Source organism: Gasterosteus aculeatus, chromosome 16 (assembly GCF_964276395.1).
Source record: "Gasterosteus aculeatus chromosome 16, fGasAcu3.hap1.1, whole genome shotgun sequence".
Lineage (NCBI taxonomy): Eukaryota > Metazoa > Chordata > Actinopteri > Perciformes > Gasterosteidae > Gasterosteus > Gasterosteus aculeatus.
Window position 1 is genome coordinate 11,777,055 of NC_135704.1, and position 25,837 is coordinate 11,802,891.

General features: G+C 45.0%; 4 protein-coding genes across 6 annotated transcripts; 3 read left to right on the forward strand and 1 right to left on the reverse strand.

The window, feature by feature from the left end:
- The first annotated feature begins 1,945 nt into the window (after window positions 1-1,945).
- Window positions 1,946-12,699, forward strand: acvr1c (activin A receptor type 1C). Its single transcript, XM_040201562.2, has 9 exons — window positions 1,946-2,223; window positions 5,229-5,459; window positions 7,683-7,925; window positions 8,041-8,271; window positions 8,359-8,526; window positions 8,728-8,884; window positions 9,397-9,521; window positions 9,780-9,910; window positions 10,460-12,699. The coding sequence occupies exons 1-9, from the start codon at window positions 2,154-2,156 to the stop codon at window positions 10,583-10,585; spliced, it is 1,482 nt and encodes a 493-aa protein (XP_040057496.1). The 5' UTR covers window positions 1,946-2,153; the 3' UTR covers window positions 10,586-12,699.
- Window positions 12,700-14,596: 1,897 nt separating this feature from the next.
- On the forward strand, window positions 14,597-17,912 carry cytip (cytohesin 1 interacting protein). The gene is made up of 8 exons (XM_040201563.2): window positions 14,597-15,275; window positions 15,455-15,498; window positions 15,776-15,830; window positions 15,937-16,039; window positions 16,273-16,366; window positions 16,486-16,552; window positions 16,647-16,713; window positions 16,830-17,912. Exons 1-8 carry the CDS (start codon window positions 15,120-15,122, stop codon window positions 17,321-17,323), a joined length of 1,080 nt encoding a protein of 359 aa, XP_040057497.2. The 5' UTR covers window positions 14,597-15,119; the 3' UTR covers window positions 17,324-17,912.
- A 749-nt stretch (window positions 17,913-18,661) lies between these two features.
- ermn (ermin) lies at window positions 18,662-20,292 on the forward strand. Of its 3 annotated transcripts, none has more exons than XM_040201564.2 (3): window positions 18,662-18,801; window positions 18,882-19,450; window positions 19,539-20,292. In XM_040201564.2, exons 2-3 carry the CDS (start codon window positions 18,901-18,903, stop codon window positions 19,832-19,834), a joined length of 846 nt encoding a protein of 281 aa, XP_040057498.2. In that variant the 5' UTR covers window positions 18,662-18,801; window positions 18,882-18,900; the 3' UTR covers window positions 19,835-20,292. The 3 variants fall into 3 exon arrangements, with proteins under 3 accessions (XP_040057498.2, XP_077947260.1, XP_077947261.1); XM_078091135.1 differs by having other exon boundaries at window positions 18,690-18,801; window positions 19,516-20,292; XM_078091134.1 differs by having other exon boundaries at window positions 18,685-19,450.
- Window positions 20,289-25,837, reverse strand: galnt5 (polypeptide N-acetylgalactosaminyltransferase 5). Its single transcript, XM_040201561.2, has 10 exons — window positions 24,166-25,837; window positions 23,913-24,079; window positions 23,305-23,424; window positions 22,765-22,900; window positions 22,532-22,651; window positions 22,332-22,449; window positions 21,890-22,219; window positions 21,712-21,792; window positions 21,252-21,404; window positions 20,289-21,127 (listed from the first exon to the last, which is right to left on the reverse strand). Exons 1-10 carry the CDS (start codon window positions 25,086-25,088, stop codon window positions 20,987-20,989), a joined length of 2,289 nt encoding a protein of 762 aa, XP_040057495.2. The 5' UTR covers window positions 25,089-25,837; the 3' UTR covers window positions 20,289-20,986.

The window sequence follows — 25,837 nt, forward strand, 5'->3', positions numbered from 1 at the left end:
TTTCATCCGTCTTATTTGTCTTAATGCCGTATCCTGTATATTTATCTATTTTCAGCCGTAGTAGTGGAGTGGCTCCAGTATTATAGTAATTGTCACCTTGGTCCCCATTGAAAAACCTTGATCAGTACTAAATGAATGAGGATGAAATGTTGCACCAACATTCATAATCCCCCCACTGATGGATCATGTTGGCTTTGGTGACCCCCCCCCCCTCCCCAAAACGTTTCCGCTACCAGCTCCATTACGTTTGCAGTAGAGGTTTAAAGTAAAAGGTTTCGAATTTGGGTTTGCGGAGGTACTGCGGGGGGGGTCGTGACCGAAGCTCAAAAATAAAAGATGGCGGACCAAACCCCGTCGAATAGGGGGTCCCTGCTCCTTCTCACCATGAGGGTCCTTGGCCTGAAAAACGTTGAAGACCCCTGCTCTAAAGAGTATTTCTAATGGCTTTGCTGATTCCCCTACACTTTCATCTAGTCAAACTTTAATTTGTTTCAATTTATAATCAAATACCATCAACGCTAAGGACCTTCCTGTCAAGTTTTTATTACAGTGGCATCTACAGTTTAAAATCAACCAGTCGTTTCTAATTCTAATAAGATACTTTGCCCACAGCATATAGTAGTTCTTCATCCATCCATGCCTCTATTTCCATCCCTACACAGAGACAGTTTAGTTTACCGTGAAATGATTCACTTGTATCAGTTACTTTTACATATCCCTCTAATTCATTCCTGCAAAAAAGCTTGACATTTGCACTGAAGTGCACCAAATGAATCCGTACTCATTGGGCAAAGGTCAAAAGCCCTGGCAGATGTAATGTGAAACTGCGTGCACAGCAGATATCCTGGTAAATAACAACCAGAAACTGGGCCCCTGATGGTTTTTCCTACTGATTAATATGCCAGAGGAGATGTGGGCTGTGATAGAAACGCTAACAGTGCTGAGACCCCCTGCTTGCATCAACAGCTGTCAAACCTACGCACACGGTCTTCATATTCATTGTCATTTGACACACCACAGAGGTTCAACGCCACCAGTTTCCCAATCCAACCTTATTTCCACCCAGGTTCTGTACCAGGGTTTGTATGCTGTCCACTTCCAAGTGCTTACAACTGACGTAATCTGTTCATGACTGCCTGCAAAATTTGTAGTTGAATCGCTGACTTTTTTTTGTTGTTTTGTCTGTTTTAGTCTAGTACATTCGGAGCAGCGGTTAATGCACCCGTGGCCTTTGCAGAACCAACAAGTTTCCTGCATCAGCGATAAACGTCTCACCGTTCACAGTAGACTTGGTTTGACTTTGAATACATTGGGAAAAGTTCAGTTTAAGCTTGTTGATTTGCTCCTGTGCACTCGGCTCATTCGTCCACTCTCCTTGGTGACAGTGGCACCTGCTGTTGCCGCGGACGATGCCTGAGCATCGGCAAACGTGAAAATGTTATATTTATGTCCTTTAAATAACAAATAGTTATTTACAAATAGTTCCAAATCACAAATAGTTATTTACAGGAACAGTAAATAAGTGACAGCACGCAGGTGGGTCGGGCTAACGCTTGCATTGAGCTGCATGTACAGCAGATTACCCGACAGTCTTTACTCTCTGCTTGGTCAGACAGAATCTTAGCAGTGGTACCCGGACTTGGTTCTTCAGCGACTTTCCTTTTGGCCCGGGGCCCCTACGCCGGGGTCTATAAGGTCACTTGGAAACCAGAATGTCAACCAAAGAACAAAGCGTGTGGTCTGTGTACTCATGTGGCCGCCCATGAGATTGTGTATGATGTACACAGACACTTGGTCACCGCGCATTATGCACAATTCAGGGAGGGACAGGGAGGTGCAGTTCACACACTTTATCTCCCCCTCTCTCTCTCCCATGTCTCTATCTGAGGTCTGCTGCTCCAAATCCACTTAATGCTAGTCGAAAGAGGCGGGGCGGAAAAACAAAACGTCCTCCCCTCACCAAAAATAAAAATGTTAAAAAAGCCTCTCGCGCTGCGCTTCCACGGTTTTCCCTCCACGCTGTCAAGGGAGCGAAGGCTGCACCGCGACCCGACGGACTTTTCGCCCGCGTGGAGCAGCGCAGAGAGTCATGTCTGCGCGCGGAGCGGCCGCGTGAGAGCCGGAGAGCGCGCGGAGCGGATGCCGCTCCGGCCATGACTCGTCCCGGGAAGCGCAGCCTGCGAGCGGCGCTCATCGTGCTGTCCGTCGCGCAGCTGACTGCAGGTACGCGGCAGCTGGCGGGGGGGGGGTTCTCTTCTCAAAAGGCCTGCCCGTTTAGATTGTTTGCTCGGTGGGATAAATAATTAATTCGGGTGACTTTTGAAATCGCCCCCTTACCCCCACGCTGCCCGGAGGCTTTTCGCAATGTCAACAAACCCAGGATCCATTCATGAAGTTTATTCAATTAATTCGACTTTGTAAGTTGGAGGGAAAAAATATATATTTTGCTGAATAAGGTTCTTTAAAAACATACTGAAAAAAGGCTCCTGTTGGCCCCCTGTTTTTCCATGTTGTGCCACTTGTACGGCAGTGGGCGTTCACAGACCACGTGCTTTTTAAAATAGCTGTCTTAAATTTGTAAGATGGGAATGATTGGTCAAGCTTGCAAGTTAAATAAAAAAAACTAGGCAAAAACTCTTCTAGGTCAAAGATAATATTTGTGTGTGTTTTATGATAAAATAATTACATTCTTGGACTAAATCTGAAACTTCAGTAGAAACAATTCACTCGAGGAAAATACCAATAATTCTCTGTGAGGATGTGCAGCTTTTTCCTGCCTGAATGATTGTAAACTGACCTGGGTTTGGAAATTGAAAATGTCCCCTTTGGCTTCAGCAGGGTGTGATCTGCATATTTCATTATTTTCTTAGAGCTAATAGGCCTGATTTTTTAAAAGAAAAAATCCAAAATGTCCACTTTCATTAATTCTGCTATGTGGTGCCCAAGCTGTTATGCTGCATTTTATTCTGTAAAATACAGAAATTAATTTCCAGTCACTGCAGGTACTCACATTCTGTATCTTACCTACGGCAGTCTGATTGTCCTGGTTTCCACCAAAGTATAAAAGCTGTTATCATATGTCTTTATTGAGGCAACAGGTTTGGTTGACTGTAGAAATAGACAATGTTGGTAAGCCTCTATCAGTCGACTGGCATTTCTTGTTTCATACACAGAAAATGTGTATGAACTCACTTACTCATACAGATAAATCCAGCTAATCAGCAGAGTGCTTTTTCTCTCTAAGATGCCCTCCTTCCAGGTGACAGACACATTTTAAGTGAAGGGCCATGAGAAGTATTGCTTGGCATTCTCTCTCCATACATAATTGCTATAATTTGCAATATGACGCTTGGTACCGTCGTTGCAAATTATAGTTCAAGGACGATCCTGTCAGCATTATACTAATGTTTCATTTGAAATGAATGAAAAATATGTTTTAGAGTCTCTGCAACTCAGCCCTATTCATGCCTTAATAATTGAGCAACTCCGAGAAGAGTTGTCAGGAAGTTGTTAAGGAAACAAGTTGAGGGGTGAATGCTCTTTATCACCTTAGTTGATGAAAAAAACAAATATCTCGTCCAAGATTAATGAGAGCTGCAGAGCCTGTTATTACTTCTAAGGAAACATGGACTTATTCTTTATGTTGAAATGTGCTTAAAGTTTGATTTGATTTCCTCAAAACCTGCTGATCGATTCCACTAATTATGACGACATCTTCAACACGACAACTGCGCCATCTACAAAAACCCATGCAGCTTTTTTACTGTGGTAGAAAACTTCTTTTATTATAAAGTAACACTTGGACTGAGGAAAAACTCAGACAAAAAACTGTACACCAACGTCATTTTGTTTCTACTTGCTTCCCTGCCAGGACACGTGATTAAAGAGTCCATTAAACACAGTTCACCCGTATTTACAGAGCCTTGGTAGCTTTAATCACAAAGTGACAGAGTAAGTACTTGAGTAAGTTTGTTGCCAAGCAACTTGTGAGTCTACTGTTAAAATTTGGGCTGTAAGAGATTTTAGGTAAGAAATAAGAAATTATTACGCTGTAGCTTCTAATTTTCTTAGTACCAATCATTTAAAAAGACCAAAAGCTATAATAAATTTATACTGTTGTAATTAATTCTACGCCTCAGTAAATGTGGAACGGTTGTTTATTTTTTAGTCATCTTTAGTGCCGAATGCCACAAGGTTGAGTTTCCCCGCTCACCACTACCTTGGAACATAATTGCATTCCTTCCGTGCTACTGTGTGTGCACATCAATGAGAAACGGTCGGGAAGTCAGATGGTTTTGAGAGAAGCTGCCTTAGTTTCTTTCATTTCTTACTACGTCATTGTTGACACCCGCTTATTATTTCGGGGACAAACCGTCTTTCCAAATCAGTTGAAAATAGCCGTGCGTGCCTCAGGGAGCATCCATGCACCAATGCTGTCCTCATTTTTATAACTCCCATAGTATGAAACATTTTTTCATGACAGGAAATTTCCACATCAGGAAATGAAAGAGTTTGTGTTTTTTTTTACTTTTCCTCGTTGTAAACCTTAAACCGAACCGATGATCACGAGCTGACAGGCTCCATTTCTCATCTTTAGTACTTGTTATGTCTCAGTTGTTTTCCCTGTATTCGATAATCTAACCACTTCCCTCCCGCCTTTGCTAATACAAGACTAATACAGGTGATGTGGAACTTACATTAGAAAACGTAAAGTGGTGACTTATTGTCACAAGAAAATACCTCTATGGAATGTTTTTGTTGCAACCAGACTGAGTGGGCATGCAAACCACTAATTCCAGGACGTACAATTCAACGTCCACCAATTTCTATCAGATTCGACTCTTTATTAGGTACTCCTGTACTGATTATTATGCATACATTAAAACGAGATTTTTTGAATATTGTATAATATTGTTACTGTTTATTACATCTTTTACAACGAGTGGGCAGTGCAAGTTCGCTTATTAATCATTCCCAATCTTCTCAAAACAAAGCATGACAGCAGCTCCAAGAAGAGCACAAGATTATCTGGGTGTTAAACTAAGAGGCATTATGTTGGTTCCCCCACTTCCAGCCATTTGAGAACATGGACCTGCTTACGTAACAGGAGCATCAAAACCGTTAAAGACCACTTTTCTACGGCAGTGTGTTTCCGTATTCAATGAATTAACTAGCGGGAAATGTCCGTGGGGGAAAACAACGATCTTGAGCGATGTCGTTTGTTTCAGGTCTGAGGTGCGTGTGCCAGCTTTGCGCCAACCACACCTGCGAGACGGCCGCGGACGGAGCCTGCTGGAACTCGGTGATGCTGGTCGACGGGAAGGAGGAGACGGACAAGTCGTGCATGTCGCCCTCCGAGATGAAGGGCCAGGTCTTCTGTTACAGCTCCCGAAACGTCTCCAAGAGGAACTGCTGCTTCACTGACTTCTGCAACAATGAGACTCTACACCTACACGCAGGTACAGAGAGAAGGGATGGCTCTTCTTTAGTTCATTCTTTTTAATGGATTAGATACAGTAGTTATTCAACAGCAACTTTCCCTCTCATTCTGGCCCCGGCCAGACGAGGTGGATGCTGATCCCACTCGATCCTGTGACATAACAAATCGGGCAGAGGCAGTGAGTGTTTATAGAGTAAATAACTACTCTGTCAGAAATGTGGTCTTGCAAAGAAACGTATCCAATGTCCATATCAGGATGTCACTGAGCACATCTTTAAGAAAACGGAAATGCATTTTGCCATTGACTAATTTGTATTGTTGGAGCCATAATGCAGGTTTCGGGGCTTTCGTTCATTTTGAGGGAACCACCGTGGTGAATTGGGACATGCAGTTTCTAGACATGAACACAGGGTGGCGCATTACCATGGAAATGCATTGAAGTAACGTGCCTGCTTATGAACTCTGGTGTGGATGAGTACCAGGCGGTTTTTGACCGTGAGTCAATGTGTCGTGTCAACTAGGTGGCGTCAATAACACCATCATAGGCAACTATTTTCTTAATTTATTAAACTACAGATTATATTCTCAGTTATTTAATCAAACTTTTTGTAAAATATCAGAAGAAAAAGAATGTCTCCAAATCTCTATATTAGGGGTGTTCAGATGTCCTAAAATATTCAGTTTATTAACATACAACTGACGACCAAAACGTCTCATCAATTGATGATCAAAACTGTTGCAGATGTATTTTCTCTCAATTAATTAATGGACTGTTTAGCTCCAATTTGCAGAGAGACTTTTTTAAAGGTACAAAGAACAAAACTGTAACACAAATCTATTCCGGTAGGCTCCTCAGATTAATTATTCTAGAGACTGCTATTCAAAAAAAGGACAGTTTATTTTCCTCTTCCTACATTTTTTAACTAACAAAATGTACTGTTGTAATTCATGGTCCATTCCTGATTCATGATAACCGATCACAGATGAACGAAAGGGACGGGAACAAAGGGTCTGGGAAGCACCCGCAGGCCGGGGTGGTGTTGACTTTGAATGAGAACACCAGAATCAATCTGGGCTTTGGTTTAGGGTCTTTTCGCATCATGCGCTCCTCAATTTCCAAGCATTTGCTCATGTACCAAAATGAATGTCTAGATTACGTCTTTGACCCGTTGCAGAGCCATCAATAAACAGTTTGTAGAGAGTTTCTTTTTCTTTTTTCTTTCAGCCAGTGGAGAGTAAAGTGTTTCGTGTCTGCGGAGCTGCAGTTTGACACATGCAGGCAGGACATGTATTTGGGGAAAAGGCAAAAGATGTCTTACAAAACTGTGGTTTAGTTCACGACCTGTTGCTTCGCCCACTGGGCCATCTCCACATGGTGCATGATTGAGGAACTCCTGAACATTTTGTGCTTTGGGGATCGGAGACAAGGCTGAAGAAACATCGATTTAGGTTTTTTGGTTTCTCAAGTCTGCGTTGTTTAAGGTTGACACTGTATGTTGAAAGACTTATTAGTTCTTGCAATCACTCCTGAAGTTAAAATAAGACAAAAGTCAACCAAATCAAGTAGCCTCCAAGATGTTCCTTATAACCAGTCTACATAATGTTGTCAGCGTGTCATTGAATCTCATATTATCCCAGCGCCCACCAGCTGTGCATTTTTGTTTGTATCCAGGTCCCCTCCCCACCTTACCCCCCCACACACACAGAATGAAAGTCAAATGCAGGCTATTTTATTTTTTGCCAAACCAATCATTTATTTTTATAGTGCGGCTGTTGTTGTTCAAAAAAAGAAGATTTTGTGTTATTTGTATTTTCTTTTGCAAGCTCATGCCTGTTTGTCTCTTCATTACTTTTGCTAAATGACATTTATTGGCTGTGATGACATTACTGTTGCTGTGGAAAAGGCATTTTGTTGGCAGGCAAAACATTGCGTCTGCCAAATGTGCAATTTCCATCCCTCTAAACTTGAACAATACCAGCAGGGCGGATGGTTTCTCTGAAATACAGAACGTCAACATATTTCATCGGCAGTCATCCACCAGTGAAAGAATATCGCCTGCTTGAGGTGATGATTTCAGGCCATTATCTGTTGTATACAACATAAAATACAACATTACCCACCACCAGGAGCTCAGTGGTGAACACCCATTCTTTCAATTATTCCACTGATTCTTAATCCTGAGGATTTGATGTGTCCGGGAGCGATGACATGCTGGAATGTTGTGTTTGTACGTGCTACCAGAGAGGCCTTTGGAGGAGCCCGGCTGGAGCAGGCTGCAGCTCACCGTGGTGATCCTGGTGCCCTCCTGCCTTCTGTGTGTGGGGATCCTGCTGAGTGTGTTTGTTGTACAGAGCCACCGGTGTGTTTACGGCGGCGCCCACAAGCAGGACCCAGAGGAGCCTCTGGAAGACCAGATGCTGATGTCGGCCGACAAATGTCTCAAAGATCTGATCTATGACATGAGCACCTCGGGCTCTGGATCAGGTCAGAGCAACTTAGAGCACTCATCGTCGCATTTATTCTGTTTTACACCCAACAAGGCTTGGATGAATGTGACGGTGGCCACATCGAGGTCAGCTGTCTCGCTGGCGTGTTGCAGGTCTGCCGTTGCTGGTCCAGCGGACGATAGCCCGGACCATCGTCCTGCAGGAGACCATCGGGAAGGGTCGGTTTGGGGAGGTGTGGCGGGGAAAGTGGCGAGGAGAGGACGTGGCGGTGAAGATCTTCTCCTCCAGAGACGAGAGGTCGTGGTTTCGCGAAGCAGAGATCTATCAGACGATCATGCTCAGACACGAGAACATCTTGGGCTTCATTGCCGCGGACAACAAAGGTACGAGAGTTGCGACGCACACACGGACTAAAGAGGATCAAGTTCATTATCAGATTAATGTGGGCAAATAATGCTTCATTCCTGCAGATAACGGCTCGTGGACCCAGCTGTGGTTGGTGTCAGAGTACCATGAGCACGGCTCCCTGTATGATTACCTGAACAGGTTCACAGTCTCTCTGGAAGGCATGAGCGTCCTCGCTCTGTCCATAGCAAGCGGACTGGCACATCTCCACATGGAACTCATTGGAACTCAGGGTATGGTTTTGTTCTATTCTTTATATCTATTATTGTGTGCTCGGCAAAACCACCATATCATTGTTGTCTGAGCCTGGATTGCATCAGTTAAGGGGTCTGTCCGTAATTCGGACCTGCACCTAAAGATTATCCAGACTTTTTGGGCTTTTTTGTTTTGTCAACATGGCCTAAAATCTTATTTGTTTCCTTTCTTGGTTTCAGGCAAACCCGCCATAGCCCACAGAGATCTGAAGTCTAAAAATGTCCTGGTGAAGAAGAACGGCACCGCTGTCATCGCAGATTTGGGTTTGGCTGTGAAACATGACTCCAGCACCAACTCCATCGAAATACCGTCCAACCACAGAGTGGGAACCAAGAGGTTGGATTTACCTCACATAGAAAGTAGAAACCAAATGGACGTGAAATCACTTGTTTTATTCGTTACGTTTCCCTGATAAAGTGAAACAATGTGTGGTGTTTAAGGTCCGTTGGGAAAATGTTGGACAAAAGTCATGAAGCGTGTAGAGTTGATGCAAGCATGGTAACATTGGTTGCAGTGAAACATATTTGTTTTTAGTAGTAGCATGAACACACTTGAATACACCGTAAACCAGACCCTTCATCCTAGTCGTACCATGAAGGCTCCCAAGATTTAACACATATTTGTCAGGTCATGAATCACCAATGTTCTTTTTTTTTTTTTACAAATGACGTATAATTGTTTTCCATCTCCAAAAATCTAAATGATGAAATCCCTTTCTGCTCAGAATGATGACCTGCTTGTTTGTTCCCTGTATTTATGATTTTAAATTCAGAGGACATGGGGGGTTTAAAAAAAAGAAACGCCGGACTTTGCATTTCATTAGGTCTTAATGGTTTTGTCCTCTGCAGGTACATGGCCCCAGAAATCCTTGATGAGACGATCAATATCAACTGCTTTGAGTCATTCAAGAGGGCGGATATCTACTCGCTGGGCCTGGTGTTCTGGGAAATGGCCCGAAGGTGCTCTGTTAGAGGTACTTCAAAATGACACAAGCACGTACGGTACCAGTCAAAAGTGCGGTATATACAGTACTTCCTGTTACTCAGTAATACACGGATAGAGATGTTTAAGGGGAAATAGTCAGCTACATTCATGAAACCACTGACGATTATGCAATCAGCCATGTCAATTTGTCCATCGCACGCTAGTTTAACGCGGCAAATGTTATTTTCTGATCGCTGTAAACAGTACTGTGTGTCATCGTGTGGTCGTCCTTGTACCTTTTTCAAAGGACTTCATGAAGAATTCCAGCTGCCTTACTATGACCTGGTGCCTTCTGACCCAACCATTGAGGACATGAGGAAGGTGGTGTGTGAGCCCAAACTCAGACCCAACGTTCCCAACCAGTGGCAGAGCTGTGAGGTGAGAAGGAAGGATGCTTCCATATAAGATAGATGTGATTCAAACTCCTCATCAGTATCTATTAAACTGCTAAAGTTACACACAAAAACTACAACGCCCTCAACACGCCTCTATGCTTAGAGGATAAATCTGATTTATTACAACAAAGAGGTCAGACCTCATGTTCAGTTTATTTATGAACTAATGTTCAATCAACAAACCACTCAAACCATCCAACCTGACTCATCATTACAGGACTGTCGCCCCGACTCGAAAGATAAAAACAACCAAACATGTATTAGTTTGTTTCGGATTCGCGGTTACCAACGAATTTACCTCTGAAACGGACACAAACTGTTATACTACAATTTGGGTTTGATGATTACAAAATGTCTTTGTATTGTCATTGGTTAAGATGAGAAGTGGAGACTTCTGTCTGCTGTGTCAAAAAACAACAACAGTTCAATAAGTAAAATGTCCTGTTTGTGGGCTCTTGGTAGCACGATGGTGATGGCAGGCGCACATCGTATCAAATAAACGAATATTACTGTCTGCTTGTTGATACACCAGGCTCTGCGCGTGATGGGCAAACTGATGAGGGAGTGCTGGTATGCCAACCCCGCCGCTCGGCTCACCGCCCTGAGGGTGAAGAAAACGGTGTCTCAGCTGTCTTTCATCAAGGATGTCAAAGATTAGTAGGATTTGTGAGGGAGAGCAGAGCCTCACGGGCCGAGGCCGCCCTCTCCAGGGGGCACTCTTCAGCCTCACAGAGCAGCTTCAGGTGGTTGTTGGTGCCAAAGTAACGTAGGAGGCGTCCGTGGCTGCTTTGCACACACACACACACACGCCTTGTGAAAAAATGAACCGAGCTGCTGCACTTTTGGTAGGAAGAGTCCTATGAATGTATGTGTGTGTGTGTGTGTGTGTAGTATAATGTATACAGAGATTATTTTGCTACCTCAGAGATTTAAGTGCCAAGAGCTTGAAGTTGCACATTGTGATGTTTTCGTGCCATATCTTATATCAAACAAAGTATTGCTGTGAGTAGTTAGTGTGCAAACTGACAATCAAACAGATAGCGGAAAAGAAACGAACACATATATATATATATATATATATATATATATATATATATATATATATATATATATATTATAGTGCTTTTGAATAATTATTACTCCTAATGTTCCAATGGTTCAGGTCCAAGTTCCTTAACAAGTATTAAATGGACAACGATGAAATTTGTTAAAACAAATTCTGGTCCCCAAAGGACGACTAATAATAACCTGCTGTGTGGAAACACAACAGAGGGAACTTATTAAAGACCTGACCGTTCCTCTGGCGCCGCCCTCAGGCCAAACTTCTATATGTAGACCGGCTGGTGGTGGAGTTGAATGAAGTTGTCTCATGGGCTCATTAGAGTGCTTGTATACTTGTGTTATTGTCCTTTGCACAAAGAGAAGCAGAGCTTTAAGCTCCTGCTTCTACGTTTCCACGTTTGAAGCTTTCAGTTGCTGAATAGAGCTGCTCATTCATGATTGTTAAAAAAAGGTTATGTTCTATATTTGTCAAATACTCCCCATGGAAAGATTTAGTTTGAATCGTTACATTTTTATGATTTTAATTAATAAACATGCTAACATTGGCACATTGGTATTTTTAACTGGGACATCAAAGACCACATTTAGTATGTTATAAAAAACACCCAGTTTTACAATTCCCAATGCTGCTATAGCAGGTTTCTTAATGTACCGCACAATAGCAAAGATCAAGATATGATCAGCTCTTGATAAGGATCCTGATGAAGCTATTAGCGAAATCATTAAAAAAAATGAAATTGCCAAATTCTCATTAAAACCGTTTAAGCCGTTTCACCTGCAGGGCTCAGTCTGGCCGACGGGTGCACGTTTAATCACGCTCTGTTAAGTATTGTCACAACAGGCTTCGGAAAAAAATGACTTATGGGTGAATTTGTATTCCATGCGTGCTCATCTTCACCCTCTCGTGTGATGTTGTGCCTGTGTGTGCATTGCATGTCACACGGAGTGACCGCGTGTTTAAAGAGGGGGATCTGATCTATTATTGTAGAGTTTGTGAAACTGGTACTGTGGTGGAAAAAAACTGTTTCACATTCATCATGCGTTTCATTTCATCCTCGGCCGACGGCCATGATTTTCGTTGCGAGTTACTTCCATGTAGCTGCTGTGTGTTGTTTCTGTTATAACTACTAGTCGATAATATAAGCAGCTGTCGCGCTCTTAACAAATACTAGTTATTGTAAACCTTTGTGGTTTTGCTTTTCGTGAAATCATTAGTTGACTTCAATCATGGAATCATTCAACTGTGTGTTGCAGAATACAGATATGAAACGTTGAAAATATGGTATTAAAGAGTCCGTTTCTGCTTAGGTCCATTGAAAGTACTTATATATAACATTCGAATGTAGGATGTATTCTGAGCCTAACTTTTATTTTGTCTATCGTGTCATATCTGGTTCTCGGAATCAGACAGGTGTCACAACCGGCCGCTAAGCATGTAAAAGATTTATCAATCATTCCAAAGAGGAGTGACCACAATGTGCAATTCTTTTATTTTTTGTGTCTTTTTTATATATTGAGTATGAATTTGCTAAATGCTGGAATCAAATGTCAAAGCACTATCATAAAGGAAAAGGAGCTCTTTGGTTTTGAAACAATCGTGTTTTGTTGATCAATGCAGCTCTGTGTTGTAGCTCAGATGTCTATTACTTGCATATTTATTTTGTATAGAAATGAGTTATATCATTAAGTCAATAAACGATTTATCATGGAGTGGACTGTTTGTATTACTTGTTGCATACATTTCTTTATTGCAATACAGTTGTGGTCGGAAGTTTACACACACTTGTAAAGAACGTGTATATCATGGTTGTCTTGAGGTTCCAATAATGATGAATTTTGCTTCTGTTAGGAATTTGTTATGGATCTGCTATGGAAATGCTGGGTCAATTATTAATTTTGGTGATATAGAAAGTTGTGTCAATCAAATTTGCTTTGTGGCCTCTTAACTTCCTGTGAGTGCTTATAATTACATTCAGCTTGTGACCTCAAAACAGGGCTTGTTTAATACACTCAATGAGAAATTCAAAGGCGGAAACAGTGCAGGTCAGAAAAAGCTAATTGTCGACTTCGCGTCAGGAAAGTCACTTGGAGCCATTTCAAAGCAGCTAAAGGTCCCGAGATCAACCGTGCAAACAAATGTTTGTAGCTATAAGCTGCATGGCGTAGTTGTGTCGCTGGCACAATCAGGAAGAAAACGCAAGTTATGCCCTTGGTCGAGAGTCAACCAAGAGCCACCAAAGAGCAGCTCTGCAAAGAAATAGAAGGTGATGGAACGCAGGTGTCAGTGTGATGAAACTAAAATGTAGCATTTTGGCCACAATGACCAGAGATATGTTTGGAGGAGCAAGCTGAGGCCTTTAATCCCAAGGTCTGTCACAGTCTGGGTTTATTTCCTGTCTTATTTTGTAGTTTTCTGCTTCTTGTCTCCCTGGGTAACCTGCCTTGTCCTGTCATCGTCTGTGATTGTCTGATTGTTTCCACCCGTGTCCAATCACCTGCACCTCCCTAGTGTATTTAAGCTGTGTGTGTCTGCTGTCACTCGTCGCGTCATTGTCACGGATGGTCCTTGTCTTTTGTCCTGGATGGGCCTCGTTCTTTGACATTGCACAATCAATGCTTTCCAAATTACAGAAGCAGAGTTTTGCACATAACTGCATGTAGGACAGAATTTCCCAGAGCGACTCATCTGAAACCGGTCCTTATCTTCACCGTGGAGCTTTTACCTTAACTGACGTGACTCATCTCCGGTTTGTGCTCAGCAGCTCTATTCATCTACGTCTGCTATGAAGTGTCCGTTAGACGGAGGAAACAAAAGCGTAACATTGAAGGCATCAGCAGTACGCAAATGAGTCAATCAAACAAGGATTGTGCTGCACGTTGCTTCAACGGGTTCGACTGTGATGCAAGTGGCCTACAAGACCAGAGTGTCCCCCAACAGCAGGTTAACAGGACAAAGAATAAAACTTTGAGCTTTTTAGCTATTTTAAGGTGGATTCAGGTCGTTTTCACAAAAAAAGAAACACAGAGTTAATTTACACACTAACATTTGAAGATAACCACTTAGTTTGATTTACAAAGACTTCCTTTACAGTGCATTGAAAGACAAAACACAAATGTATTGTCTGAAGTAACACTATCTGCCAAACGTTTAAATCCAGTTTTTTAATCCTCCAGTTTTTCCCCATCTATTACAAAATCATTTAAAGTGAGTTCATTGGTGTCATAGAGAACGGAATGTAATGTTGTTCTGTAGATGTTCTGCAGAAATGGGCTATCCGTGTCCAGACGCTCCCGTGGGGCAGCAGAGCGGATTCCTCTGAGGCAATCTGCCAGTTAAGGAGTATTTTAACTGGGTTTATGTACAATTACTGTATGGGGCTCGAAATCAAAAAGACCATTTTCTCAGAATTTCTTGTCAACAAAGAAATGCATCTTTTCTGCATGGTGAGAGATTATGGTTCCATCAAACAAGTGGACCTTCTGCAAGCACGGGCGTGGCGGTGGAAGATCTTTGCACTGTGGCTTAAGTTTTCTCTGCCTCATCTACCATTGCCCCCCCCTGGCCGTGTGTGTGTGTGTGTGATTTCCCCTTTTGAACCAATTGTGTATGACCCATGCGGTCTGTTCGGGGAGCGTGACACCGGCCCCGGGCTAAATGCGTCTTTTGTGCGTCCTCTTAAGACAAGTCACCCTGCTCGGCAGAACACAGGAAGAAGAAGTTAGCCCCATTGAGAAACCGAGAGTGAGAAAGGCTCCAAGCAGGTGGAGGAGAGTGAGGTGGCAGTTTCTCATGCATTGCTGATTTTCTGACAGACCATAAATCAAATTGCTTGGACTGCAAAAAAAAAAGAAAAAAGCGAAAGGGACTGTTTGAAGAAAAAACTCCCCCCCACTTTGTTTTTCAGCAAACTATTCGTTCTCAAGAAAGGAGAGAAAAAAAGGCCGAGGTGAGCAGGAAACCAGACTGTGTGGCTGTGATCTACAGATGCAGGCCACCACAGCCATCACATGACGTGGATTTCCGCCTGACACAGTGTGCTCTCGGATGCACGGCGCACAACAATCATTCCAAGAGCTGCTGCAGCAGGACGTGATGACGCTTTGAGGACCAGTCTACCGTGCAGCACGCTATGAATTTCAATGGACTTCAACGCCAGGGCAGCCAGGAGAATTACATTCTGGATAATACTCTGAAGAAGAAATGCTCCCTTTGGTACCGACGCTCACTGAAGGGAAACAGCGGTCGACAGCGGCACAACACGGGCTCTCTGCCCGCAGTATGCAAGGTGAGACTGCAAGTGTAAACACAATCACACCTTTACGATTCAAATACAAGTTTTGATCTTTGAGTTCTTTGAGTTTTGAGGATCAACATGCACTCACATTGAACAATTGCCTGAGAGCTTCAAGACGTTGAAGCTTTAATGTTGCTTTAAAGAGGAACTCTGTATTTCTCACTTTGCAGTCAAAACAAACCCGCTCACTGGTCGACTACTCCGACCCACAAAGGTAAATTTATCAAATCTCATGTGCAGTTTATCTTAGAGAAGCTTTCACTTTTAACCTTACTACAGTATTTTTTATATATATATATATATATATATATATATATATAAAAATACACAAAAATGATATGTATATGATATGTGTGTATATATATATATATATATATATATATATATATATATATATATATATATATAGCATTTTTGTTTTCTTGAAGAGGAGGAGCAGTTCCTAAAATACTTTTGTTTGTCTCTTTTTTTCCATTTCTCCTTCTGCACAGGACCACGATTGTACTGGAAAAACAAGACAATGAAACATTTGGTTTTGAAATTCAGGTAATCACACTTAATACTCATATACTGCATTATGATCCCTGACTCTGACTTGTAAGAGGATCATTTTATGGATGGAAGTGTTGACAAACGGCCCCCCTTGTTGCAGACCTACGGCCTGCAGCTGAACGAGAGCTCTGCAGTGGAGATGTGCACGTTCGTGCGCAAAGTGCTGGAGGACAGCGCAGCTGAGAACGCCGGCCTGACCGCAGGTGAACCACCCACACCCTTCACAAGGGCGTACACACACACACACACACACGCGTACGAGAGCCTCAGACCTCATTGCGCCTTCCTGCTGTACATATGGACAAGACGCGTCTCATACCACAGAATTGCAAACGCCTCCAATCACAAACACCAAACGCTGTGCAATGCACTGTTGTCTTCTCATAATTCATTAGTTCACTTTTTTTTTTTTTTTTGCATCCCCATTTATTCGCAGGAGATATAATCGTCACCATCAATGAGGTCAGCATTGAAGGATCATCTCATCAGCACATACTGGAACTCATAAGAGATTCAACCAACAGTCTAACGTGAGTGAGAAAAGCACGTATAGGTCCGGTGCGCACGAAACCCCAAAAACACAGTATGACAGCAGTGTTTCGCCGTTGAAAGTGTGCGTCATTGTGTTGTGTTTGCCGTGTGGTTCCAGAATGGAGACCGTGTGCGGGAACATAATGAAGCAGATCGAGCTGGAGAAGAGGGTCCGCCAGCTCAAGGTGCGTCTCTCTGACCCTCGGGTTGTAACACACCCGATCAAACTGATCTTACTGGAAGTAAAACCGTGCTGCTGTTGTTGTTTTTTTTCTACAGCAAACGCTGCGTGAGAAACTGGTGGAGCTGCAGGCCCTCACTCTACAGGAAACACGCTTAGTACGAGGTGAGTCAGACCGCACCACTTCCTTCCTCACCGGTTTCTTTCTAAAGGCGATTCCCTTTACGGTGCAAAACGCAACCGCGTTAACGCTGCAAATAAAGTGACAATGACGCTTTCAGGTAACTTGAACGACATCGCGGGGGTCCCCTCGGCGGCTCGGAGCCCCCCGACGGCCCGCCGCGGCCGGCGCTTTTCCAGCGACGGCAGCTCCAGGAGCACCGCGACGGAGGACAGCGTGTTCGGGGACATGTGCTCCCCCAGCCCCCGCAGCGCGGCCAGCACCACGGACGGCGACGACGACGACGGCTGCTTCTTCTCCTCCAGAGATTTCCCGTCGCGCCAAAACTCCCGGAGCTTCTCCGCCAGCTCCGGCCGACACCTGCGCTCCCTCGGCCGCAGCAGCGGCGGCTCCAGCTTGGCCGACAGCAGCGGGTCCCTGTCCCTGACCCTGTCCCCGTCCCCGTCCTGGGAGGAGGCGAGGAGGGTGTCCTCCTTGTTTGGTACCCTGCCCCGTAAGAGCAGGAGGACCAGCGTTCGCAAGCACATTCTCAAGTTGATCCCCGGACTGCAGCGGTCGGTGGAAGAGGAGGAGACGGGGGAGATCGCTCAGTGACCCCGGGTGTCACTTTCATGGACCAGAGAGAGGACAGACCGTTTGAGACTTGAGTGTTCTGGGCCTTGAAGCTGAGCCGCACTCAGTGGCTCAGACTTGTGGTGGCACAACAGCATTATGAAATATTCTTTGGTTTTAATGAATATATGCACACAGGTGATGATGTGAATCATGGAGATTCTGGATCTTATGGTTTGAGTAACTGCATTAATCTAAACAATCACTGTGGCCATTGATTTTTCAGGCCAGGTCGACGTTCAGAAAGGTTGTCTTCCTGTGTCGCGTTCAGGTGCCGAAAAACCTCCAAACCACCTGCTCTGTATAGATGCTCAGCTCAGCTCAAAACAGGATGTGGGCACAAGGGGGGCTACTTGCCGTTATCATTTTCAACAGTACTTTAGGCTTTGTACAATCGTGGGTGTTTGTGCAGAAACACTGAAACTGTTTCTGCACAAACAAAAATGTGTGTAAAGATTTGCTTCTAATGGCAACTTTTTTACAGAATGTTACGCTTTATTTTTTGGTATCACATCAAGAAAATATGTATGCAAAAGACGAGAAAAGGACAATAAACTTGAAGTATTACAAACCCAGCAGTGTTTTCCTTCATATATACCTATATTATTATTATATAAGTTAATAAGCCATAATAGTTCCAAAGTTACACTTTCTAAAGGAAAGCGGGTGCGTAACAGAGGGGGCTACATTGGTGACAATGCTGCTATTACACATCATTTACTCATACACACAAACTATCAGCATCCTTGGGAATTCAATAATGTCTGTAGACAAATTAAGCAAAACACACCTCATACATTTCCTGTAATAAGCTTCACTTCTTTGGTTTCCTGCTGCAGCTAAAGAGAAAGAAGAAGACAGACGCATTCTGACATGACACACTTGTCTTCCTGCACTCGGTGTACTGTTGACAAAGACGATGACACGGTTCATTTTAAAAATGTGCGAAACCAGGGGAGAGATCCTTTAAAAAAATAACCCCTTGTTTTTTATTGATTTTTTGTGTTATGAAGCCATAAACAAAATAACTTGATGGACTCAATCATGAAAGGTTATGTTGCACGCACACAATCCGGGGGAAGTATTCATGTAGTAAAAGCAGTAAAATATCCTCCATGACAGATTACGACAAATAACATGCATGCAGTGCATGTAAGCAACTTTTTACTCTAGCTTGTTGGATATGTATATAAAGCATAAACCTATGGGAGAATGTTAATCCAGGAGCTGGTCACCCAACAGAGATTACCAAAGAATGAGCACAATCTCCTCAATGCGCAGATGCCAGAGCCACAAAGGGTCTTTGTCGGGGGCCACAACAGAACGCCCGTTTGTCTTTCCACGTGCACACGCACTTAAATGGTACTGGCACTAGCGAGAGCCCCAGACAGCTGGACCTCGAGGTGCCAACCGAAACGCAGGATGGATTGTCTCTCTTCCCTGGATAAGAAGTATTTCTGGTAACACGCTTGTAACGTGTATTTAAGAAATAGACAACAAAGAAAAGTGCGCAAGCCTGACTATTTTTCCAATATCACAGAGGAAAGAAAAGCAGACGGATGGAGACGGAGACGCGGACGAGCCCGATGCCTCCAAAGGCCCCGAGGCTCGCGGCGGGAAAGGACGCGCTCACGTCCCAGGTGCTGGATATCATCGGAGGGGCCGCTGCCGAGGCCCTCCAGACCCGGGGGGAGCGTGAAGAAAGAGACGCCTGGTCAATGGAGGAGGGAGATGACTCCGTGTTCTACAGCGACGAGGACCGAGCTTACCAGGAAACAAAAGCCAACCGGTCACCCGGATTTGGCGGCAACGACTACAAGCCTCTTGTCAACAGCGTGGCATCCGACGAGGATGACACGGCCGAAGGATCCATTATGGCCGGAGAAATCGCAGAGGTGGGGACAGAGGCGACTCGGCCGGACTTTCAGGAAGAGGAGGAACGACGGGAGCTCCAGAAACCAAAAACCGAGCGCGTGGACGAGTCGGATCCTGCAGAACCAGGAGCAGAGTGTAATGTGACTCCACAGAGGTCAGCGAGCAGCCGAGGAGGATTGCTAAACTGCACCGTCCCAAACGTGCAGGCTCAGCAAAACATTTCAGCAGAAAAAGGTAAGGGGGGCCGGGGGGGGTTTAGCGATATTGAGTTGTACAATAGATGATGCTTTCGTTTACAGAATGCCGGATTTCCCTCTACCAGCTGAGCAAAAAGAAGCGACCCCAAACCTCGAAGTCTTGCTCCGAACCGACGCTGGACTCTGGCTGCCCAGTGACGGGGCGCTTCAGGTGGAGCCGGAGAAGGGCCAAGGGGTTAAAAGCCCCGCGGGGTCCCACGGGGTCTCCGGCTCGGGCCGCTCCACTCTGCCTCTGCCGAAGAAATCCTTCAACCACCTGTCCTCCTCCTCCAAATACGGCACCGTGTCCTACCGCAAGATCCGCAGAGGCAACACCCGGCAGAAGATAGAGGAGTTTGAACACATGATCGTGAATTTGTAACGTGATGTTTAAAGATATTTTTTTTTAAAAGGAAGATGAAAACTGCTGGAGATGCTCCATAACAACACTGACTGCACATGTAGTACACGGTTTACATATTTATTTGTTCTAGTCTACTTGTCTGTATTAAAAATACGTCAGGTAACTCTCCAGGTGATGCAAGATTTCTAAATAAAGAGCACTATGTAACTATTTATCTAATATCTGATGGGAGCGCAATGACTCCCAAGATGTACATTTTATTCATTTCATGGCTCTAGGGTGAAAACCTCGACATACGAAACAGGGATTTGAGCAACAGATTGAATAAATTAGACGCTCAGGGGTTTGTAATGTTAATAATAACTCAAATGTTGTTTGGAATCTTTAGGGTAAGAAATGTCAAGTGATTAGCTAAACATGCATATTTAGATGTACTTATAACAGCTGGATAAAAATAAAGTGATACATGCTATTAAGTCCGTATCTCCATTTTATTCTCAGTTTCTTAATGAAATCCTTTTCTGTCAGTAAGTGGTGAAGGGGTTTGTCACAATATCATGAAATCACAGCAGAGGTTCAATGCATGTTCTGAACAACACTTCCCTCTAGTGACAAAAATAAATTCATACAAAAGGAACAGTTGAAAAAAAAGAAAAAAACCCACCAAAATAATGCTTAAAACCCAAAAAGCAACCATGCGTTGTAAACATAAAAGTAAATGACATTTAGACAATGCCTCACAGGAATTGAGTGATATGTTTCATACTAATACATAGTACATGATTAAATCAGCCCGAGCAGACTAAACACAAAAAGAAAACCCCTTTATTCCATCTCAAATCGAGTCATTGTTTTATCTTTGGTAGTGAGATTATATGCTGTGCTCAAAAAAAGGAGTGTTCTTCCAATCACCTCGATGTAGCCACCTACATCTCCTGAGCAGAGAGAAGATGCACGCTGTCCTCGGGTGCGGCTCAAAGTCGGTCCATGGCGACATAATCCAAAAGGACATTAGAAACATTGCACATTCTCACACCCTCTGCAGTACACCACACACACACACACATTTTACTGCCAACAAAGTGCTTCCCGCCTCCTCTGGTCAGGCGCCGGACCACACACACACACACACACGTCTCTTTAGTAATTGTTTGACACGTTTCAGTCTCGTCACAGAGCGTGGTAGTGTGTGAACTGCCACTTTTGAAAGGTGTTTCTGCTTTCACATGGATTCAGGTGCAGGGCGTCCCCCTGAGGCCCCGCCTCCAGGCACATGTGGCTGGACACAAACTCTGACATGAGGTGCTCCGCCTTCACAAAGACAAAAAAAAAAAAAAAACTATTTATAATCAGGCCAGTCCTGAAAAACAGACACTGCATGGAAAGGAGAGGGAAAGTGACAAAAACAAGATCGGCACGTCCAAAGTCGACCTACCAGAGCGGAGTTGGATGATTTGTGGAACCAGTTGTGTGCAGGATTGGCGTTGTCACATACTTGTAAAGCGATGCCGCTGCCCTTGCCGTGGGGGGAGACGCATAGATCTTGCTGGCGAACGTGTCTCATCCAGGTGTAATTAAAGTGCTGACTCTGAATACCAGACGGAGAGAGAGGAGCGACAGGATGTAATTACGCTCCGTGAAAAATGAACAATTTTTGAAGGTCGGCTCAGCGGCGGCTCTGAACCCACAAAGGCCGCGTTGCGAAAGACTCGGCCTCGCCTCAGACTCCGCCCTTGTTTACCGTGGCTCGGGTCCCGCCTGGGACTCAACCTCATCTAGATCGGCTGCCTGGATACTTTTGTTAGGCCAATAATCACACAGCATCCGAGTGTTTTCTTCTGAAGCGATAACCATTTGAAATAATCCGTTGAAAACAAAAAAGGAAGACCCCCTACCTGCATGCTGATGTCACATTGGTCAAACGACAGAGAGCCGTGCTGCAGAGTGAGGCATTTCCTCAAGCCGCGGTTAAAGATCTACGAGGTAAAGTTACAAGAGAACATTTAAAAAAAAGGGGGGTGGGGTGGGGGGGGGGGACATGACCAGTGAAACAGTGTCTATTTAAGCACATACCAGGCCCTCCGCTTTGACTAGGGGAGCCTTCATATCCGGATACACATTATCCAGGTACCACTTGAAGCTCTTGCATTTGAGCTTCTCCCTCAGCTCGATCTGCTCGGTGAGGTTGCCGATGTCGATGTTCTTCTTGTCCAGCAGGTGGTGGTAGCCGTTGCCGTAGAAGAGGTCCTTGTACTCGTCCAGCCAGACCTCCGCCACCCTCGCCAGGTTCCGCTCCACGGTCTTCTGCCGGTCTTTGGGGAACTTGTAAGGATTCTGTCCACGGAAGATGTGTCCCACTCGAGAGCAGGGGATGATCTCGATCTCCCCGCCGCACATCCAGATCTGTCCGAGTGGCAGCACACGAGGGGGGAGGCGGGTAAGGAGTCACCCGAGAGACGATGCCGCAAAGCGCCCCGTGGCAAACACGCATGTACGAATTAGACGAGTGAGTTACCTTGAACGAAATCTCCATGTTCTCACCACCCCACACATCCAGTCCTGGATCGTAAGCACCAAGCTCATAGAAATATTTTTTGTCTATGGAGAAAAGGCCTCCAGCCATAACTGGACACCTGTAAGATGAGAACTAATGAAGATGGGCCAGCAGTAATAATAATAATACAATATGGATCTGTAAATGGACTGTTTAGGTACCTGATGGGGTCTGAGATGGTCAGGTTATTCTTCTGAATGTGCTCCTCTGGTACAGCACTCCAGCCAAAAACCAAAGGCCATTTGAAAATACCTCTCTGGAAGTTGTCCACCAGCATATAACTATGAAAAAAAAAAAGAGGGGAGAGAGCCGGAGTAAATTGACATTTTCTTCCGCACTACTTAAGGAGAGATCACATTGTGTACGTCTTGTCAGATAAAGAGTGTGGAGTCACCTCATGTCCTTATCACTGATCACTTCAATAACCGGACAGGGCACCTTCTTGCGATCCAGATAGACTCTCTCCAGCAGCGGCTCCAGCCAGCCCAGGTTGCATTCGATGTGCGAGTCGAGGAAGGTGAGGACCTCACCTACAGTTTGTGGGAAAGACACAAGCATCCTGCTGTAGTCAAACAAAAAATGCGTGTGTGTGTGTTTTAATGAGGGCAAACATCCCCTGTTGGTTGTTTGTTTAAGCAAAGTAAGTAAATAGTATGCATTCAATAAAACAATGTGCTTTATTTGTGATAAGACCTTAATAAACCTTTGCACTTTTGTGTTATTCAATGCACACGTTACTAAAATGTGTCGAATGGTGCTAAAATGTGTGCCCACCAAACCAGCAAAGGAGGTAGGATTTGTCTTGTTGTTAAAAGTCTGTTTACATCGGAAAACTTTCACCAAGTCTGACCATGTGATGGGATGCACACACTGGAGGGCTGCTTTTGACTTTTTTTTTTCTTGTTTTATGGATGAGAAGCGGAGCAGTGGTTACCTTTGGCCACAGCAGCTCCAGCCAGCCGGGCCCGGATGAGGCCCTGTCGCTCCTTCAGATGAATGATCCGCACTTTGGGAAACTGGGACATGTACGTATCCAGCTGCTCTTTCAGATAGTCTGCCACGAGATAAAAATATCACGTGTGATTGTACGACACAGAGCGGACAAAAGCGCATGACAGGTGTTACAAATTGCTTGATTCACACACACTGGTGATGCATCAACTGCTAAATGTCTCACTCCGTAAATATCTTTGTCACAACTTTCGGATCTTTAATAAGCACATCAGGGATAGCACTCAAAAGTATGCGTTAACATTTTGCATGAAAGTAAATAAAAATAAAAACCCGTCGCGCAGCTTTTCCCCAGTTCTCCAACGTGGCACGTTTGTTGACTGACATCAAAGCTCACACAGGTGTGCCTTCTCAAAGTAAGAAACTGGGGTATTTATGTGACAAATAACTTATTTTCGATAAACATCTAACAATCTAGCTGACTAGGGTTAAAATAAGTAGATCTGTGTAAGAACTAAAGCAATAAAGCTAGAACAGAGCCAGCCCCCGATGATAAACGCCTGGTGTTGTCTGATGTGTTGTGTCCTTTACCTTTGGTGCTGAAGTCGTCCACCAGAATGATCTCCGTGAGGAGGTGCGCCGGAGACCTGTTGAGCACGCTGTGCACGGAGCGCAGGAGCGTCGACCACACCTCGTCCACGAAGCAGAAGATCACGCTGGTGGACGGCAAGTCGTCGTGGACCAGTTTCTGTGCACACCTGGAATTAAAAACAACAACAAAGAGTAAAAATCCGTCAAAAAGCGCATTTTGAGAGGGTCAAAAGGGTGCAGAGGGGAGACGCACGTCTCGGGCCTGGTGTCCGGGACGGCGCGGTCCACCGGGATCCTGTCGCTCAGGAACACATTGAAGTGCCCCTCGTCCCATCTCTTCTTCACCTCGGCCTTTTCGTTGTTGGCGACGAGGGCCGGCTGGCCGAACTGGCCCGCCGCGCGGGCGTCCCTGGGAGCGATGGTCAGATCCAGGGAGAGCACCTTGTGGACACCTGGTTGTCCTGCTCGGGACTCAATCGCGGGTCTTGGGGTCTCCCGATGGTCGATCCCCTCAACGGGTTTCTCTAAAGTTTTATTGTGGGCATCCTCTCGTCTCCTTTTTTCTCTCGGGCTCGCGTCTGCTCCGGCCTCGACCTTGGGGTCATTCGGGCCTCTTTTGTCGCTCTTTGGATCACTCGTGTGCAGAACTACTGGTGCATCCTTGACATCAACGGGCCGCGCCACAGGCAACGTCCCTTTAACCGGGCCGCTCTTCTGTGGTTCCATCGCCTTCACGTCCAAATCCACCGCTTCCTTCTTGGGGGGGACGTCCCGCTTTGGCGTGACATGTCGCAGGACAGCTTCTCCTCCCTGTCGGGGGTCTACGTGGGGAAGACGAAGAGAGTGGGTGTTTTTGTCCTCTTTCTGGCCCCCCTTTCTGTACACGGGAGCCAGCTCGAGGTGCGAAGCGAGCGGCCCCTTAGGGGCGCGCGTGGCGGTGGGGTCCATCCTCTGCACCGGGTGTTTGAACCCGCGCCTCCCCGCCCGCGTCGCGCGGGACTGCTGTCTGACGAGCCGCTGGTCCCTTATCACGCGCTCCTTCAGCAGCTGGCCGGTGACGTCGTTCATCGACAGGCGCAGGGCGGCCATGTCAAACAGGAGCCAAACGACGGAGGCGACGAAGACGAAGACGAGAACCCGTCCACTTCCTCTCAAGTATCTCCTGGCCTTCATCATTTTCGCTCTCTCTCAAAAAAACAACTTTCCAGGTGACAAAATAACAAAGTGTCAAAGTGTCGCAGCGCGGGGTTTAAATGTAAGTTGTAGGCAAAGTTTACTTTTCCTTTGGGGGAGTTGTTAACTGCCTGCGTGGCAGGCTGGAAATGCCTCCCGGAGCTGCAGTCCGTGTCTTCGGGTCAGGAACACGGCAGCGTGTGACACCCACAGCCGAGCCCGACACCAAGGTACGACGGCATGTTATTTCACCGTGTGGCCCCCCTCGCCCGGGTCACCTCCAACAGCCGCGGAACATCAAAAACGGGACCGTTTTTTTTTTTGTATCGTAAAAAAAACAAAAACGTCTTAGCGTTAGCTAGCAGAAACTTAGCTGAAGTTGTCGGTTTCGTCGCTGAATCTTCATGCCACAACTTTGACTTGACCAGGGTTCTTTTTTGTATGGGGACATAGCGACCAACTTCCACTCTGTCACTAAACTCTGATTGGACGGACTGGCAGGAAAGAGTCGTCCCACTGCGCGGAGCTAACAGCAAGCTAGCCAGAGCTAGCTACAAGGGTACAGGAAGTGGGATGTGTGTTGCCTTCAAAATAAAGCGCTCAACAGAAACGGTTGGCAAGGGACACCAAAAAATCCACATAATGAATACATAAATAACACACACATCAGTGCTCCCTTTCCAATACTAATTTGGGGTTGGAAAGCAGCTTTTGAACAATCCAATCCGCAATGTAAATCCAGATGTTGTATT